This window comes from Rattus norvegicus, chromosome 5 (assembly GCF_036323735.1).
Source record: "Rattus norvegicus strain BN/NHsdMcwi chromosome 5, GRCr8, whole genome shotgun sequence".
Classification (NCBI taxonomy): domain Eukaryota; kingdom Metazoa; phylum Chordata; class Mammalia; order Rodentia; family Muridae; genus Rattus; species Rattus norvegicus.
Window position 1 is genome coordinate 158,649,062 of NC_086023.1, and position 16,703 is coordinate 158,665,764.

General features: G+C 51.2%; 1 protein-coding gene across 10 annotated transcripts; it reads right to left on the bottom strand.

Annotated features, from left to right (window-relative positions):
• Window positions 1–4,285: 4,285 nt before the first annotated feature.
• On the bottom strand, window positions 4,286–16,700 carry Necap2 (NECAP endocytosis associated 2). 10 transcript variants are annotated; one of them, NR_174159.1, is made up of 8 exons: window positions 16,545–16,690; window positions 13,378–13,478; window positions 11,895–11,967; window positions 11,696–11,777; window positions 10,437–10,545; window positions 7,848–8,016; window positions 5,943–6,027; window positions 4,286–5,416 (listed from the first exon to the last, which is right to left on the bottom strand). NR_174159.1 is itself a non-coding variant. In NM_199096.2 (8 exons), the coding sequence occupies exons 1-8, from the start codon at window positions 16,585–16,587 to the stop codon at window positions 5,368–5,370; spliced, it is 726 nt and encodes a 241-aa protein (NP_954527.2). In that variant the 5' UTR covers window positions 16,588–16,690; the 3' UTR covers window positions 4,286–5,367. The 10 variants fall into 10 exon arrangements, 7 of the variants coding, with proteins under 7 accessions (NP_954527.2, NP_001386017.1, NP_001386018.1 ...); NR_174158.1 differs by having other exon boundaries at window positions 11,692–11,777; window positions 11,863–11,967; NR_174157.1 differs by having other exon boundaries at window positions 10,437–10,529; window positions 11,675–11,777; window positions 11,863–11,967.
• Between the last annotated feature and the right edge of the window lie 3 nt (window positions 16,701–16,703).

The window sequence follows — 16,703 nt, forward strand, 5'->3', positions numbered from 1 at the left end:
TTTTTTTTTTAAAGATTTATTTATTTATTATATATAAGTACACTGTAGCTGTCTTCAGATACACCAGAAGAGGGCATCAGATCTCTTTACAGATGGTTGTGAGCCACCATGTGGTTGCTGGGAATTGAACTCATGACCTCTGGAAGAGCAGTCGGGCGCTCTTAACCGCTGAGCCATCTCTCCAGCCCCTCGAAGTGGAAACTTAAGGGTTCTTTGGAAAGTCAGTGAAGGAACGTTTCGCTGAAGCAGACACAGGACAGCATGTGAAAGGGCACGTGATGGATTCTCTGCTAACAACACCCATGTATTGTTCTGACTTACACTTCATAGTCGAACTGCAGACTCCATAGAGACACAAAAAACTTCTGGTGATGTGCTGCAGTTTCTTGCTGCTTCCTCGGACTCTGGCTGATTAGATGCCAGTCTGAGGCAAGGCACGTGGAGGACACATGATGTTTGGAGGGTATAAATAGGACTCCACAGAGTGACAGAGCTTGGCTTGCTGGTACAGCTAGTTGTGCAACACTTGTGGGTCTCTTGTCTTCGCTGATCTTTACTTCCCTGAGAACACAGCTGAGAACTTCTCCTACTCACCCTCAGGTTCTAAGGCTGGGACCTGGCTGTCTCTGCTAGGTAGGGCCACTGCTGCTGATTCCTGTTTGCTGATCTGACTCTACCAAACTGGACTGCTGGTGTATCGGTGAGGTGTTTATGACTGGATCAAGCTGCCACTGCCTGCTGACCTGTGAACTGAACTGATTTCCAGACAACACAGATTGGAGATGCTCTAAATAACCTTTCTAAACAGGTCCACTTTCCATAAATCCTTTCTTTTTCACTACTTCTGGTGGGTGGTGGGCTACAAAAGAGGTTAAAGTGTTTAAGAACCGGGCTGGAGAGATGGCTCAGCGGTTAAGAGCACTGACTGCTCTTCCAGAGGTCCTGAGTTCAATTCCCGGCAACCACATGGTGGCTTAGAACCATCTGTAATCTGATCCGATGCCCTCTTCTGGTGTGTCTGAAGACAGCTACAATGTACTCACATACATAAAATAAATAAATAAATCTTTTTTATTCTTTTCTTTTTTTTTTTCGGAGCTGGGGACCGAACCCAGGGCCTTGCGCTCTAGCAAGCGCTCTACCACTGAGCTAAATCCCCAACCCCATAAATCTTTTTTAAAAAAGTGTTTAAGAACCATCATTAAAATAGGATTGGAAAAATTAAAGTTACAACAAGGTCTATTGTAGCACTGGCTGACCTAGAATCCCTGTGTAACTCAGAATGGCCTCAAACTTAAGTGGTCCTCCTGTCTCTCTGCCTTCCAAGTGCTGGGATTAGAAGTGGGTATCTCACCTGTTATTGCTTAAGTGTCTCATGTAGCCTAGGCTAGTTCCCAACTCCTTACAGAGCTGAAAATGCCTTGAGTTTCTGATCTTCCTGCCTCTGCCTCCCAGATGCTAGGATGACTGGCTGGGCCGTTGTGGCAGTTGTATGTGCTAAGGATCAAACTCAGGAATTTATGCATGACAGATGCTAGGAGAGCACTCTCCCAAGTGAACCACACCCCTCTTCTGCCCGCCTCTTTTGTAGAGCAGCAGCTAGAACCCCAGGTCAGAGACAAAAGCTCAGTTTCACTTTGACAGGTCAATGCAGGCCCAGCTTTCTGGACCCTCTGTAAGGTTACAGGGTTGGCCAGGCCTGGGGCCTCTCTCCAAAGTTGTTTTTTTTTTTTTTTTTTTTTTTTCTTTTTTCTTTTTTTCGGAGCTGGGGACCAAACCCAGGGCCTTGCGCTTTCTAGGCAAGGCTCTACCACTGAGCTAAATCCCCAACCCCCTCTCTCCAAAGTTTTAACTGGGAAGGACCAAGTTTTGTGGCTGTTGACACCCAGAGTCTTACAGGATGCTACTGGACCATACTTGGTTTCTCCCTGACTGTCACTGGCCAGTTCCTGCCACTCTAAGACATGCTTCTTCAAGTTCAACAAAAGAATTTAAAATTTCTCAGCAAGAGGTTGCCAAATGTGTGTGTGTGTGTGTGTGTGTGTGTGTGTGTGTGTGTGTGTGTGTAGCTCTGGCTATCCTGGAGCTATGTAGATCAGGTTGGCCTCAAACTCAGGGATCCCTTCCAGGGTTCTGCCACCAGTCCCACATGGGATGCTTCAATATCACGAAATAAAATCACATAACAATGACCTCGGGCCCCTGCTGTGTTCTATTGGTTCGAAGTAGGGATTCCATTTGGTAATAATGAACACCAAACTGCTCTCTACTCCACCAAATCCCTCAAGGTAGTGCTCCTCAGGTTACATTCTGTCACAGCCTCCTGAGTCCCCTGCAGTGTTTCACCCCCCTTGTCAGACCCTTCTGGGTCCCTTGCAGGGTTTGACCCCTGCTGAGCCCGGGGGGGTGGGGGGAATACACGTGGAAGCCTTTTGTTCCTAACAAAGAAACAGCCAGGCCCGGGTAGACACACCAGGGTGATTGATGGTCAATTCGTTCCTGCCTTTTGTTTTTTCCCAGTCTTTTGTTCCTGGGATTTAGGCTGGTCTTCCTGGATTTCTACCTAGTAAATTTGGGGCATGTATTCAGTCTTTTGTTACTGAAGCCCACGGTGCTTCCCAGACTTTTCCACCTGGTCAACTTGGGGTATATATTCAGTAAATAAAGCTACAAAATGGGTATTCTTTCTTTTTTTTTTTTTTTTTTTTTAAAGATTTATTCATTTACTATATATAAGTACACTGTAGCTGTCTTCAGATACACCAGAAGAGGGCATCAGATCTCTTTATAGATGGTTGTGAGCCACCATGTGGTTGCTGGGAATTGAACTCATGACCTCTGGAAGAGCAGTCGTGAGCTCTTAACCACTGAGCCATCTCTCCAGCCCTCTTTCTTAATACGAATAACCCGAGTGTGTTTTTAATCCTGCAGGCTTACGCCCGGTTCTCAGTGCCGTGTCGGTGTGGGCATCGACAACATTCCTAATTGACTTCATCCCCGCCTCACCTCAAGCTGCTTCATCACCATGGTCAGCAGCTCAGGTCACCCAACTCTAGAGAACTGTACTTCCAGACAAAGCTGGGAGGTAGCTGGTGCTCTTTGCTCAGCCAAGTGAGGTCTCAAAAAGGCTCTGACGCCCTCTGCTGGCCTCTGTGGGTACAAGGCACATGTGCTGCTCACAGGCAAAAACAAAATTATAAAATAAAATGGAGGGCAAACTGAGGAAAACACCTGACACAGAAAAAAAAAAGTGCAGTGGCCATACCTCCAACAAGGAGACATCCTAGATCCAGAACCCAGGCCTGGTTCCAGAAGCCGAGCACTGACCTCAGAATAGTTTTAAAAATTAAGTGGGGTTGGAGCGATGGCTCGGTGGTTGAGCATTAGTAGCTTTTTCAGAGGACCCTGGTTCAGTTTCTGTCACCCACTTGATGGCTCCCAACTGTAATTCTAGTCTTGTGGGATCTGATGCTCTCTGTGTCCTCCTCCATGGTGACCAGGCACATGGGGTGTACAAGCCTATATATTCAGGCCAATACCCACACATACAGAAATACATGGACATGTTCTGTGTCGGTGTGCACAGGTGCAGGTGCTCAGGGAGGCCGGAGGCACTGGATCCGTGGGAGTTGGAGTTAAAGGCAGCTGTGACCTGCTGGCTGGGTACCTTTGCAAGAGCCGTGCACCCTCTTAAAGGCTGAGCCATCTCTCCAGCTCCGCAGCGCTCCTGATACCCAGTCTCGTGATGTGGTGCGGGCTGGTCTGGAGTTCACCATCTTCCCACCTCCACTTCCTGATGCTGAACTGCAGGTGGGCACTGCCACACCTGGCGGACTTTAGTTACAGGGACCCTATGGGAAGGTCTGCAAATTCCAGTTCTCACCCTCCGTGCACACAGAGGGCACTCGCTCAGACGGGCCCAGCCCTCGTGTTCTCAGTGGGCAGGATCCTGCAACCCTGCTCCTTTCCCCCCTGTGCTGGTAAGCAGACACTGTGACCATAAAGCTGCCTCTTGTCTAGAACCTTCAGGCATCAACATTTTAAAATGTTTTTCTGCCTGGCCTCTGTACCTTTCACACTTGGGCCTGTGTGATGGGTCTGCGGAGACACGGTTCTCCATAGCTCTGTGTACTGAGGTTCTGTACACACTCACTCTCCACTAGTCACTTCTATAGACACAGTGAGAGACGTGCTATTCTTAGAGTGGAAGGTTCAGGTTCTCCTCTAGGTGACAGGATGTCCAAGAGCTGAGCAGCCATGCTGCCAAAAACATAGCCATCTGAGATGTAGTACAGAAGTAAAAACATTTATTTTTTTTCCATCTTTAGAACTCTGGTCCCACAAGGTCAGCAGTCTTGACCCTTCATAAAAGAAACCTTTTAACTGAAGGGAAGGTTAAGTCTATAAAGAAACTAGGAAGTTCACTGAAGAGACAGTAATTTCTTATAAACCACTACTCCTGGTGGCCACTTCCGGCTGACAAACTCTCTCTGTCACAGTCTCTGAAGGAAAGGAAGGAAGCATCTACAGGTATGTTCCTCCAGAAGCCATCCGGGAAAGACAAGTGGGCCAGCTACACCATGAACCTGTGAGCCCAGAGCAGAACCAGAGGACAGGCAGCCTGGCCCAGTCTGTAATGCTTCAACTTCCCACAACACTGTGCAGTTGGCTTCCAGAGCCTGCCTCACCTGAGGTTGAAAGTCATAAAACCAGGTATGCAGGCTGCCCTCCCACTGCTGCCTCCAGGGCTCAGGGCAGGGAGAAGGGTGTGTCAGAGGCCTCGCAGCGGAGGGTCCTCACAAGGGTGCATTAGTGCAGGTCAGCATATTAGCAGAGTAATGTATTAACATTTTCAAAAAAGCTGCTTAATCCTTCCAGGGTCCCCCGACGGCCCATTCGAGCTGCAGCTCAAAGACTTGCTAGCAATCAGGAAGGCCTCCTCTGGAAGGTACCTGACAAAGGCTACTGTGGATGGAGTGCAGAAGTCCCTGCCCAATAGCAAAGCTGGGACACCTGCCAACCCGAGAGGCAGAGCTGAACCCAGGCCATAAATTCAATCCATTCTGGGCTTTGGGGGCTGTGTTTAATAAGGATCACTGGATGGAAGAAGGCAGGTCTGGTTGTCTCCAGTGGGGAGGGTGATGAGCTTGGGGGCCCTGGAGTGTTTGCTCCTGTTTTCTGCCTGAGCAGCACTCGAGCCCCAGCAACAGTGTGGCACAGTGCCAACTTACTGCTTCTTGTGCTCAGGCTGTCAAGACAGCCAGGCAAGGAGCCTGGGGCCAGCCAGGAAGGACTATCTGCCTCCTTCCGTGGGCCAGGGTGACGCAGCTCCTTCCCAGAAGTCGGCTGAGGAAAAGGTTACGTAGGTCAAAACTGGACCCAGCCAGTGCCTGGCTGAGACTGGCTGGAGGGGGACCTGTGAAAAAGACAGGGAGGGTGGCAGTATCCAGCTGTTGCAGAGCAGACAGAGCGGGCATCTTTTGGGGCAGGAGCTCTGAGCAGGCAGTCCTCAGATGGCCTGTGTGTGGAATTCAGCTGTCTTTTCTTTACAGAAAACAGACCTGTGCTGACAGCTCCAGAGCCTCCCATATACCAATAACAGGAACCTGGCATCTTCCCACACTGACCCCAAGGACAGCCTTAAAGCTCAGAAGATGTCTTGCCTCAAAGGTTCCACGAAGATGGTCCTGGCCTAAAATCTGAGTCTTGATTCTTGACCCAGGGCAACACTTGGTGAGAACTGGACAAGTTTGGGGCTGGAGGTCTTAGGCAGTGCAGAACAGGGAAAAGCCTTTAGAGGCGGAAGGCAATGCCACCTAAGGCAGGGCTTTGCCCTATGGCTGCTATGGAAATGTCTAACCAGAGCAGGTCCAGCCAGCAATTCCAGGGGTCTCAGGGAAACAGCTCTGGCCCCACCCAGCCCAGAAAGCTCTCCTTCTCACCCTGTGGACTTGGTGAAGTCGCCCCAGATATCAGCAGTGGCAGCGGCAGCAGGCTTAGATTGTGGCCAGAGTTCTGTGGCACCTCCTAGTGATGTCCCCAAGTCCAGTGAGAGGGAGAAAAGAAAGAGAGTCAGAGACGTCTTTCTGGTGGTCTACTCATTAAACATGGCCAATCTTAGGACCCCAGGCAGCTGTGACGCAAAGAGACATGTTATAGGAGCAAACAGCTCCAGAGAGGGTCATGTTGCCACCAACTTTTTCATAGGCTCTTGGTGGCCCCTAGAGAGAAAACAGGAGACACATACAAGGTGGTGGGAAGGGTGCCAGGGGGAGTGAGTCATCCTTGTGTCCTGCCCTGGCTTTTGGAGTGAAGAATGCCCACCCCCCCAAACCCAGAGCTCCTTCTAGAAGGCTGCAGAACTGTGTGGACCAACTGGTTAGAGCTACAGGCCACATACTACAAGGACAGCCTTCCAACTGAGGCCACACAGAAGCCGACCTTGAACCTCTCTCCATAGGGGTGGGCCTAATTTTGGCTTCCTGGTACCTTCCCATGCTGCCCTTGGCCACACTGCCATTTTTCCTCTGCTCTAGGCTGGAAAACCAGGTAAAACCAAGCTCCCTGATGGGGCACTTGAGAGTTTGCTGAGGGCTGAGTGTGCATTATCTCATTTGAAGCTCAGCACAGCCCTAGGGAGGTCAGGCCAGGATTAGCTGTGTGCTGTGCGAGTCGTCTGAGTTTGCTTTTCTCCTCTCTCTCCTGCAGTTGACAGGACTACTGCACAGTGAGCCTGTGAGCATGCTCACTGCAGGCCACGAGCACTGGGACGGAAGCCGCAGAGAGCAAGGGCTCCACCTGCGCAAACGGTCCTGACGGGACGGTGCTACATTTGGGGTTTCAGCTTTGTTATGGCCTATGAAGGAGTCAAATGCATGTCCCATCTGTTTATCAGGATGTTACTCCGTCCATTCTAAGTCCTGTGGTGTCTTCGGGGCCTAACCTCCACATGCACTCAGGCAGGACCAGGAACCAGGGAAGGCTGAGACACACACAAACAAAGACCTAAGCTCCTGTCCCTAGCGATGCCTAAGCCAGTGAACTAGCAAGCATGCTCTGAACATAATGCTGGAAGAACCATTTCCTAATCCCCAGCAGAGGCTAATTTCAACTCTGGCGCTCTCTTGATCAACCTCACAGGACTGAGGTTGGAAGCCTGATTTCCAGAGAGAGGCACCAATGTCAGAGACTCTGAGAACCAGGAGCACAGGAAGGCTTCCTGCCTAGATGCATCCATCCCAAACCTGCTGATGGTGCTGTGGAAAACCACTGCGGACACTCCCAGACTGGTGAGGGGGTGGAAAGAGGCCATCAGTCCAGCCCACAGGAAGCGGCCTCTCAGCCTCCCAGCACCTGGTGGTGGACCAAGAGCCCACACTGGGTCTCCTGCCTCGCTTCTACAGCTCGCAATGGCACGCTGACAGCTGCTTCCACCTAAGATCAGGACTTTCCAAAATGTGAGCCTCGCTCACACTTTTCTTTCTCCCTAGAATGCTACCAACCCTGCCACTGGCCTTCCTTCAGTCTGAGCTCCTCTGGAGGGTTCCTGAAACAGGGATGATCAGGGGCCCATTCCTTTGGCCTGTGTACCTGTGAGCAGAGACCACTGAGAACACACTGAGGCCCAGGCACCACATGCTGATGACCTTATGGTCACTACATACCAGGACAAGTGCCCTGAAGGGAAAGGAGAAAGGCCAAGGGATAGAAGAACCTCAAGTGAGTGCAAGGCTCTCTGCTGCCACAATCTGGTCACACGCAGGTACAAAGCAAGTGTGAGAAGGAAGCCACACCACTACCGGAAGCAAAGCTGCCAGGTATGGTTGGACAGTCACTGCAGCACTCACCTGAACCAGAAACTGGCTGAACCAGAGAGCCCCCAGAAAACTGCTCTCCAGAGGGAGGGATGAGTGTAGACATCTTGCCCCCTGGAGGAGGGGGCAGCAGGCTCAGCCCTCCTGCGCTGGCAGGCCTGGTTCTTGGGGCCCCAGCTGCTCCTTCCTTCTTTCTCATGTTCTAAACGGAAGAGAAAAATGAAAGTCAGCCACCATGCCAGAGTCAGCTGCACTGGAAACCCATGGGGACCTCCAGTCCCCAACATCTGCACAGTAAATGACGGTCCCAAACAGCAGCAGCATGGGCTAGAGCCAGGCCGCCCCATTTCCCATCTAGCACCAAGACGGTCAGCGTTAGAGCCAGCGCCTAATCTCACTTCTCACCAGGAAGGTAGCCACCAGATTGCAGCCCTACTCCATTCCATCCCACACACACAACCCGACTGGGAGTGCTGACAAGGACAGGGTAGACAGAGCATCATGCATGTGAGGCAAGGGAAGCTCTCAGAGGGCTCTGCCAAAGCATCCAAGGACATCCGCAGTGCAGCGCAGCACAGGATTCTGCAGCCCCATCCTGTGAGCAACAAAGACATGTGCTTGGCCATTCACAGCAGCAGTGTCTGGAGCTGACGCAAGAGGGAGTACCCCCAACATCCATCCTCAGTGAAACAGATGAACCGGGAGCACAGGCATAATGGCAGGGGCCATCACAGAGGGTGAACAACCACAGGAAGCAACATGGGTAACTCTTACGGCACGATGTGAATAAGGGGATCGTGTGTCAAAGTGAGTTAGTCTCCCACAACTCACAGAAACGAGGCACAGACCCAATCCAGGGCACTGGAGTCAGGGCAGGAAAGGCGTTCCCAAAGGGATCAGTCTTCTACTTCCTGACCTAGGAAAACCTCATGCTTTCACGGCCTGTAGGATGTGTATGTGTTCATACATGGGGATGAGGGTGCATGTGAGTGTGTTGGCCACAGGTCACCTAAGTGTCATTTATAAAAACATCGCCCACCTCTTTGAGTCTGCTTCTCTCACTGACCTGGACCTCAGCAGGTAGTGAGGATGGCTGGCCATGAGCACCGGAACCCTCCTGTCTGTCCCCTAGGGCTGGGATTATAAGACGTGCTGCTGACACCGGCATGCTTATGTCAGTCTGGGGACTTGTATCCAGGTTCTTACACTCGCAAGGCAAGCATTTTACTGACAGTCATCATCTTCCCAGCCCTTACGCTGGGATTTGAAAACTTCACTGTGTTGTTGTGCATTTACCCTCCTGGTGCTTTTCTGTATACAACACCTCAGTACAACCTAACGAAGCAGCAAGCCAGAAACCAGCATAAGCCACACTGATGGACACAGCAGTCCCTGCTTGTAACCACAGAAGCAGCAGGGGTGGAAGTCCCAGCATCCTCCACATGCACCCGGTTGGGCCAGTTATTTCCAGTTCTCCTCCTGGCCAAGTCCCCTCCTGCCTGTGCCTCACTCTCTCATCTCTTACAAAGGGAAAGAAATGCTGCAGTCATAGGAGGTCACCTGAGAAACACTACCTGGCCCACAGCTGACGCTCAGTAAATGTTAGTTTCTTCCAAGCAAGAGAAAGAATCACAGTGCCACCAGTCCACTGGATTGGACTTGCATTTTCTCTCAAGGGCCAGCTGGCCAACTTCAAGGTCCCAAAGCATCACCAGCATGAAGCAGGAGAGAGAAAGAAATGGTAAGTAAAGAGGAAAAGCATTATTTCAGAGTCACACACTTTCTCCATACAGATCCATTTGGTCCGTGCTTCCCCCAAATGCCTCCCAACTCCACTGCCCCCTCCTCTCCAGCAGCCAAGAAAAGAGCACGTCCGGTACCCAGTCACCCTAATCTGCTTCTATTTGACAGAGCTGGCAGGGGAGGCTCTATGCATAGCCACACAGGAAAAGACTTGAGAAGCCAGGACAAAAGCACCAGCAAAAGCTGCCCCAGACTCCCAGCATCCTCCTTGTTGCCTTCTACCCGAGAGTGCTCCCAACCTTCCTTACTCAGGCATGAGGCCAAAATCGCTTGAGAAAAGCACAGATTCTCCCGACCCACTCCAACCAGGGTGGAAACACCAGTGCTGGTACTGAGTGGCCCCTCTGCTCCCTCAGGCCCGCCCTCAGATCACTGCTTCCAGAAAGTCTTCCTTGGTTTCCTGCATCATGGGCCATGTGCCCCCCAACCCCCACCCCCAGAGGCCGTAGTACCAGGGCATGTTCTGGTCAATCACATCTATGTATGGTCCACTCCACTCAGAGTGCCATGGAAGCAGAGACCTGGTGCCCTGGGGCGAGCCTGCCATGAGATCAGGCTACTGGATCAATTCTGGCTACATGGATGGACTTGAGCTAGGAAGGGTTTGGGGATTGGGAAAATTTGGGCTGGGTGGCTTCAAGAGTTACAACCTGGGGGTTGGGGATTTAGCTCAGTGGTAGAGCGCTTGCCTAGCAAGCACAAGGCCCTGGGTTCGGTCCCGAGCTCCAAAAAAAAAAAAAAAAAAAAAAAAAAGAGTTACAACCTATGGCCCACATTATAAATCCGTGACCCACAGAGCCTCATGAAGGCGGCACTCACTGCGATGTTGATCTTGATGGTCTGGCCCTCCTTGAAGCCCAGGTCCAACTTGGGGCCTTCATCTGGGTTCTGAGCTTGTTTTGCAAACTCGCACTGCTGCTTCACCCACCTGGGAGGAGCAGGGAAGAGTGGTGAGGCAGGACAGCAGCAGCCCCGCACTGCCCTGCACTGCCCTGCACTGGCCTGCACTGCCCTGCACTCACCGGCTACACCAGCACCCCAGGGAGCCTGTGCTGAGGCCCAACTTCCCAACCAGCGGTTTGGGCCCCCGTTTTGGCACTGTAAAGCATCTGCATAGATATCAGCTCCCCCATCAGCATGATGGTTTAGACCAGAGGTTCTCAACCTGGGGGACCTTCTGAGTGGTCGTCTAAAACCATCAGAAAACACAAACATTTACATTGTGATAACAGCAGCAAAATTAGTTATGAAGTAACAACAAAATAATTTTATGGCTGGGGGTCAGCACAGCATGAGGAACTGTAGTAAAAGGTCCCAGCAGTAGGAAGGTTGAGGTCTACTGCTTTAGATCCTAAGTTCTAAACACTGAGAACCAGATAAGCTCATTCGCACATGGGCCCAGGTGGGCGAGCAGCCCCTGGCGTGGTCCACACCTCTGGCTCCTACCTGGACACTCCTATGTGCTGAGTCAGGACAGGTGCCTAAAAGCAAGGGCCGCACAGTGCTTACTACCTTCCTACAATGCTACTGGCAGCCAATGGGACAGGGGTGACCACATGAATGGCCAGGCACTGTCCACCTACCAGCAGAAGCAGAGCCCTGAGGATGCTCAGTCCTTTCACAAAGGACACAAAAGCATCTGCAAGATGACCTGGAAATGGGGTTGGGGATTTAGCTCAGTGGTAGAGCGCTTGCCTAGGAAGCGCAAGGCCCTGGGTTCGGTCCCCAGCTCCGAAAAAAAAGAACCAAAAAAAAAAAAAAAAAAAGATGACCTGGAAATGTTAGTCCCACTTGTGACATTATAAAGGAGCAGACCCTTAGAGCCACAGGAGCCTGACAAGGACTCTGGCAGCTCAGGGGCTGCTGAGGAAAAGAAGGGACACTGAAAAGGCTAGGCCAGATGACATAGGCAGCACACAGCCTTGGGGGACAGCAGAGCAGAGAAGGCCACCCGGAGGAGGACTGAGTGACTGCTAGCAGAGAGAGCATCTCTGGACATCTTAACCAGGAAGAGCAGTTCACCTAGGGAAGAAGGGAGGAGGCGGAGATGATGACACATGTCCCCAAGAAGCACTCACTTGAAATGGTCCTGCAATGCCACGTTGAAGTCAAAGGCGTCCCCTCGGTCCCCAAAGCCAATCCCAATAAAAGCACGTCGCCCTAGGGGGTGGGGGTGACATCCGTCAGTCTCACGTTTCTGGAGGCAATGGTTCTGCTCACAAGAGCCCTGCAGACCCAAGCGTACCGTTTCCATCTTCAATTCGGATAACGAAGTACCTGCTGGAGTCTGTCACACTCTCCACAGCGGTGCCGGGAAACTGGTCCACTGGGGCCTGCGCAAAGAGCTCCCCTGTAAGTACAGGGGGAGGGCGGTGAGCCCGGGGCACCCCCTCCAGCCTGCTGCTATGGGCTACCAGGGCTTTCCTGTTACAAGCCATGCCAGGAGAGCTGGACAGACGGGCAAAGCCTTCTCCAGGATCTGATCAAATCTACTCTTGTCAAGGGACAATGCCAGCATGAAACAAGGAAGAGCAGAGCCATGACAGAGGCTTACAGGCCATACGCCCACAGTGTCAACAGTTTTTACTTAATTGACAAGTCTTTCCAATCAGACTACTTTAAAATATCCCCCATGTCTGGGGCATTATTATTATTATTATTATTGGCATTATTATTATTATTATTATTATTATTATTATTATTATTATTATTATTATTATTATGTGATGGGTATAAGTTCTCACTACGCACCCCTGACTGTCCCAGAACTTGCTTACCTAGACCAGAGAGATCTGCCTGCTTTTGCCTCCGGGTGGGATTAAAGCCATGCCCAGCCTTTGCTTATCTTAAAGATTAAAACTTCTACCTGTGCCGGACCTCTGTGCCCACACAGTAACGCTAGGCTAGGGCTGCCACCACCCAGCTCAGCAGCTTTATCTACCACACAGCTCCACGCCTGCGGGTGATTGGCCCATCACAGATGTGTCGCACCTCAGAAAGGCCTGTCACAGAGGAGGGTTGTAAGAGGAGCCAGCAGGCCCTGGAGAAAGCAGAGCAGCCACGGTCCCACCAGAGAGTCTAAAGCTCACTAGCTCAGTTTAGTTAGACGGAGAAGATGAGAGGCTCAAGCTGCACCCTTGTGCTGGAGCTGAGGCAGCTCAGTTGGTTATGTGCTCACTAAGCATGCATGGCTTTGTTTCCCAGAAGGCATTGGGAGGAGGGCACACCTATCATCAATGTACATGCTAGGTAGAGCAGAAGAATCAGAGATTCAAGGTGAGCTTTGGCTATGCAGTTCCAGGTCAGCCTAGCTTAATCAAACTGTCTGAAAAAGGAAGAAAAGGCACCCTTGTGTAGTATCACCCTGTGAATTCTGGGTTCCCACAGATCCAGGGGCTTTTATGCTGGTCACACTCAGAGGCGCTCTAATAGTGCCCTCAGCGATCCAACATACCCTTGTTCTGTTGTCTGAGAAAGGCTCTTCCCATGTTCTGGGATTAAAAGCATGACCACAAGGCACTGGCTAAGTCCCATGTCTTAGAAGTAGCTGGGTCACCAGCGATGACCTGAATGAAAATGGATGGCCTTGGAGCCGGCAGCTTCTTAGCAGCTTAGCCCACCCAGTTTAGCCCTTCAACACTTAGATGAACCCATTATCTTGCAGCCACGGTTCTGCCTTCTGCCGTGGCTCTCAGCGGTCTCTCTCTTCTGCAGGGGGAAGCTGAGGCACCTTAGCCTAACTGAGGTGCTGTGACTTTACCAGAGGTCCTGTCCTCCAGCTTGATGTAGGCCACCTTCCCTTTCGCAGTGATCCGCAGCCGGCCACTCCAGGATGGCTGGTCCAGTTGCCATTCTGAGGCCCTACAAGGACAAAAGACACTGAGCCTCCCGCTCCATGCCGGGAAAGAGAATGGGAAGGGCTCCTTGCTCAAGGACACGCTGGCAAACCTTTCTGTAAAAGCAAGGATGGTAGCTAACATCATCCAGGTCACACAGCCTCTGCTGGGCAACTGGACTACGCTGATGACGTAGCAGGGACACGGCAAAAAAAAAAAAAAGTATACACGTAGATGTTGTGTCACATACAGGGGCTAGTGAGATGGCTCAGCAGGAAAAAGGACCACTGCCAAGCCTGACAACCTGCTTTTGACCCCTGACACTTCACAGGGCAGCAGAGAACCAACTCCCACAAACTGCCCACTGACGGCCCTTCACATGGCAACACACGTGCACAGATACACACGGACAAACATAATTAAAACAGTTCTTTTCTGAAACGGGGGTTTCAGGGTGTAGCCCAGGTTAGCATGGAACTCCCTTTGTAGACCAGACTGACTTTAAACTCACAGAGATCCACCTGCCACTGCTTCCCGAGTGCTGGGATTAAAGGTGTATGCCATCACGGGGCCCACATGGTAGATGGGAGATCCAATGCCCCCATATTGCCTTCTGACCTCCATAGATGTGACAGGAATGTGCCCATACGGATAAACACAATAAATAAATAAATAAACTCTAAAAAAAAAATCCTTATTACAGGGGCTGGAAAGATGGCTCAGTAGTTAAGAACACTGGCTTATTCTGATGACCCAATTTCAATTCCCAGCATCCACACAGCAGCTAACAAGGGTCTGTAACTTGAGTCCTACAGGCTCCCTCTCATCTCCTCAGGCACAAATGTGGTTTGGGCAGACAAAGCATCCATGCCCATACAAAAAATAAATTTAAAAATAAAAAATAAATTCTTGACAAGTATCTTCTGAGCTTGGCTGTACCTCAGTAACTACACAAAGTCTGAAGCTCATAATTTTTTTTTTTTGTTTTTTTGTTTGTTTTTTTTGGAGCTGAGGACCGAACCCAGGGACTTGCACTTGCTAGGCAAGCGCTCTACCACTGAGCTAAATCCCCAACCCCAATGAAGCTCATAATTTTTACATCATGAAATAGTCCTCAAAATCTCCAGTCATTTAAAGTTGTAAAAAAAAAAAAAAAACATTACTCTTAGCTTGTGGTCATTCAAAACTGCAGGCAGCTGTTGCTTGCTGGTCCCTATTCTGAAGACCACAGACCTTCACCCAAATGGGATTTCCTTTCCAGCTTCCTTTCCATGGAGAAAGCAGCTAGAGGCCTATTGTTTCTGTCAGCCACTGTGATGCCAAGCTGGCCAGACCGACCAGCTGGGACCCTGAGACCACGGAGGACGAACAGAGGGACATGATCTTCAGTAGAAAGAGGTTAAAAGAGCATGTGTTTACAGGGGAGAAAAGAGTGGCTAGGACGAATATTTTGGAATGTGTTCCGGGTAGGAGAAATCAAGGACCCTCATCAATGGCTTCTTCGGCTCCTTTAAAAGGCAATAGTGTCCCCAGTTTAGTTGCAGCAACGGCAAAGAAAAAACCCCTGAACAGCAAGCGCCATGGGTACTTCCAGAAGGCTTTTCTGGGAAGTTCTTAAGCAGCTGTCAGCTCTCTAGAACTCTAGCCAGCAGCTGTGGCGGGTCCACACGGATGTAAGACCTCAGTTAACAAGACAGGCTCAGTTTCTGTTCCTCTTACTGGCGACGCGGGCTTTAGATTCGGGCTAAGGAGTCCTAAAGGTTAAGTGCAGGGCTGGCGGTTTCTTCTGTATCAGCCTGGCTGGATACTTGGTGACCGCACCCTCTGGAGGACTAAGAGAAGCTAACCCCAGTGTACAGAACGAAGACCCAACAGATAGGGGGAGACAGCAAGTCTCCGGTTTAATAACAGAAAGGGAGACAGCTGGGGAGGTGGCTCGGTGGGGACAAGCATGTGCTGAGCAAGTTTGAGGACCTGAGTTTGGCTCTCTGGAGCCTAAAAGCCAGGTCTGGCTCTAGGTACCACATAGGACTGTGTGGGGCAGGACAGAGAAAGCAGGATCACTGGGCTTGCTGAATGCCTGGTCTAGAAGAAACAGCCAACTCCAGGTTCAGTTAGGAGCCACCTCAAGGGAATAACGGACGTTGAGAAAGCAAGACACTTGCTGGTCCTCCTGTGGCTTCTGAATGCACATACATGGGCACACGCACCTGCACCCATATCATACCCACACACACAAAAAAAGCACAGGCAATTGCAGCTTGCTGACCTCCATACTTGTTATTTTAATATCATTTTAAAAATTACTGCACCGACACAGTAAGGGTTCGATAAGATACCGGAAAATTTGCTGAGTCTGTGTTACCCAGCGCAAAGGGCAAATGAAGTTGGCCCTCCAACACACCTGTGGTACGGACTACCTACTGTTTCCAAACAACTCAGCCATACGTCGCCTTCAAGAGCCACCCTTCCTAAGAAGCAACACCCCACGGTGGGGCACAGGGCATATCCTGTGTTTTTCATCTTGTTCGGTTAGGGAAGGTATCCAACTTTGGATCTCCTCTCCTAGAATAGAGTCCTGGGTTCCCTTCCAGAGGCACTCCTAGTGTTTACAGGCATTTGTGTTTATTTGCCTCAGGTGACGCTTACTCAAGACGAGGGCGGCGGGGTCCTCCCAGCGGCAGTATGTTGTGATCGGGCGAAACTGGGGTCAAGAGAGCCGGAGATAGGTACAGGGTCCCTGAGCTTCGTGGGACGGGTCCTCCAGATGGAGCCGGGTTCCCTCCCGTACCCTCCCGGTGTAGATTTCCGCGGGTGACAGGGTTTTCTGGGATCCCGTCAGAACTGTCGGTTAGCGCTGTAACACGACCCGTAGATCCCGCCGAGGGAACCCGCTGCCCTCTCGGGTCCCCAGAGCCTGGCTATGAGGTTGCCCGTGTCCTGCTGACGGCTCACGGCCAGCGACCCCTCCTAAATCTAGCCCGGATAGGAAGTAGCCACAGGGCTCCATCCATCCTTTCCGCCCCTAAACCCGACACTCCCGCAGCGCATGCCCGGACGCGGGGGGGGAGGTTAAGCCAGAAACGGTCACCTGTAACCACGGTTGGTGGCCCGCGGCGGGATGCGGTAGACATGGACCTCTGGCTTGACACAGAGAACAGACTCGTACTCGCTCTCCTCCATCTCTACCGCCGGAGCTCTCGGGACTTCCGGCTTCTTCCCCGCCCCTTCAGGACCGGAAGTGACGCGA

What these genes read in the sequence shown, in the direction of transcription:
- Necap2 (NM_001399087.1), bottom strand. Translation starts at nt 16,636, where the DNA reads ATGGAGGAGAGCGAGTACGAGTCTGTTCTCTGTGTCAAGCCAGAGGTC. An exon ending in CCGAATTGAAGATGGAAACG is followed by an intron (nt 11,778 to 11,862) that starts GTACGCTTGGGT and finishes CCCACCCCCTAG; the next exon opens with GGCGACGTGCTTTTATTGGG. An exon ending in TCAGCCAGTTTCTGGTTCAG is followed by an intron (nt 5,417 to 7,847) that starts GTGAGTGCTGCA and finishes TCTTTTTCACAG; the next exon opens with GTCCCCCTCCAGCCAGTCTC.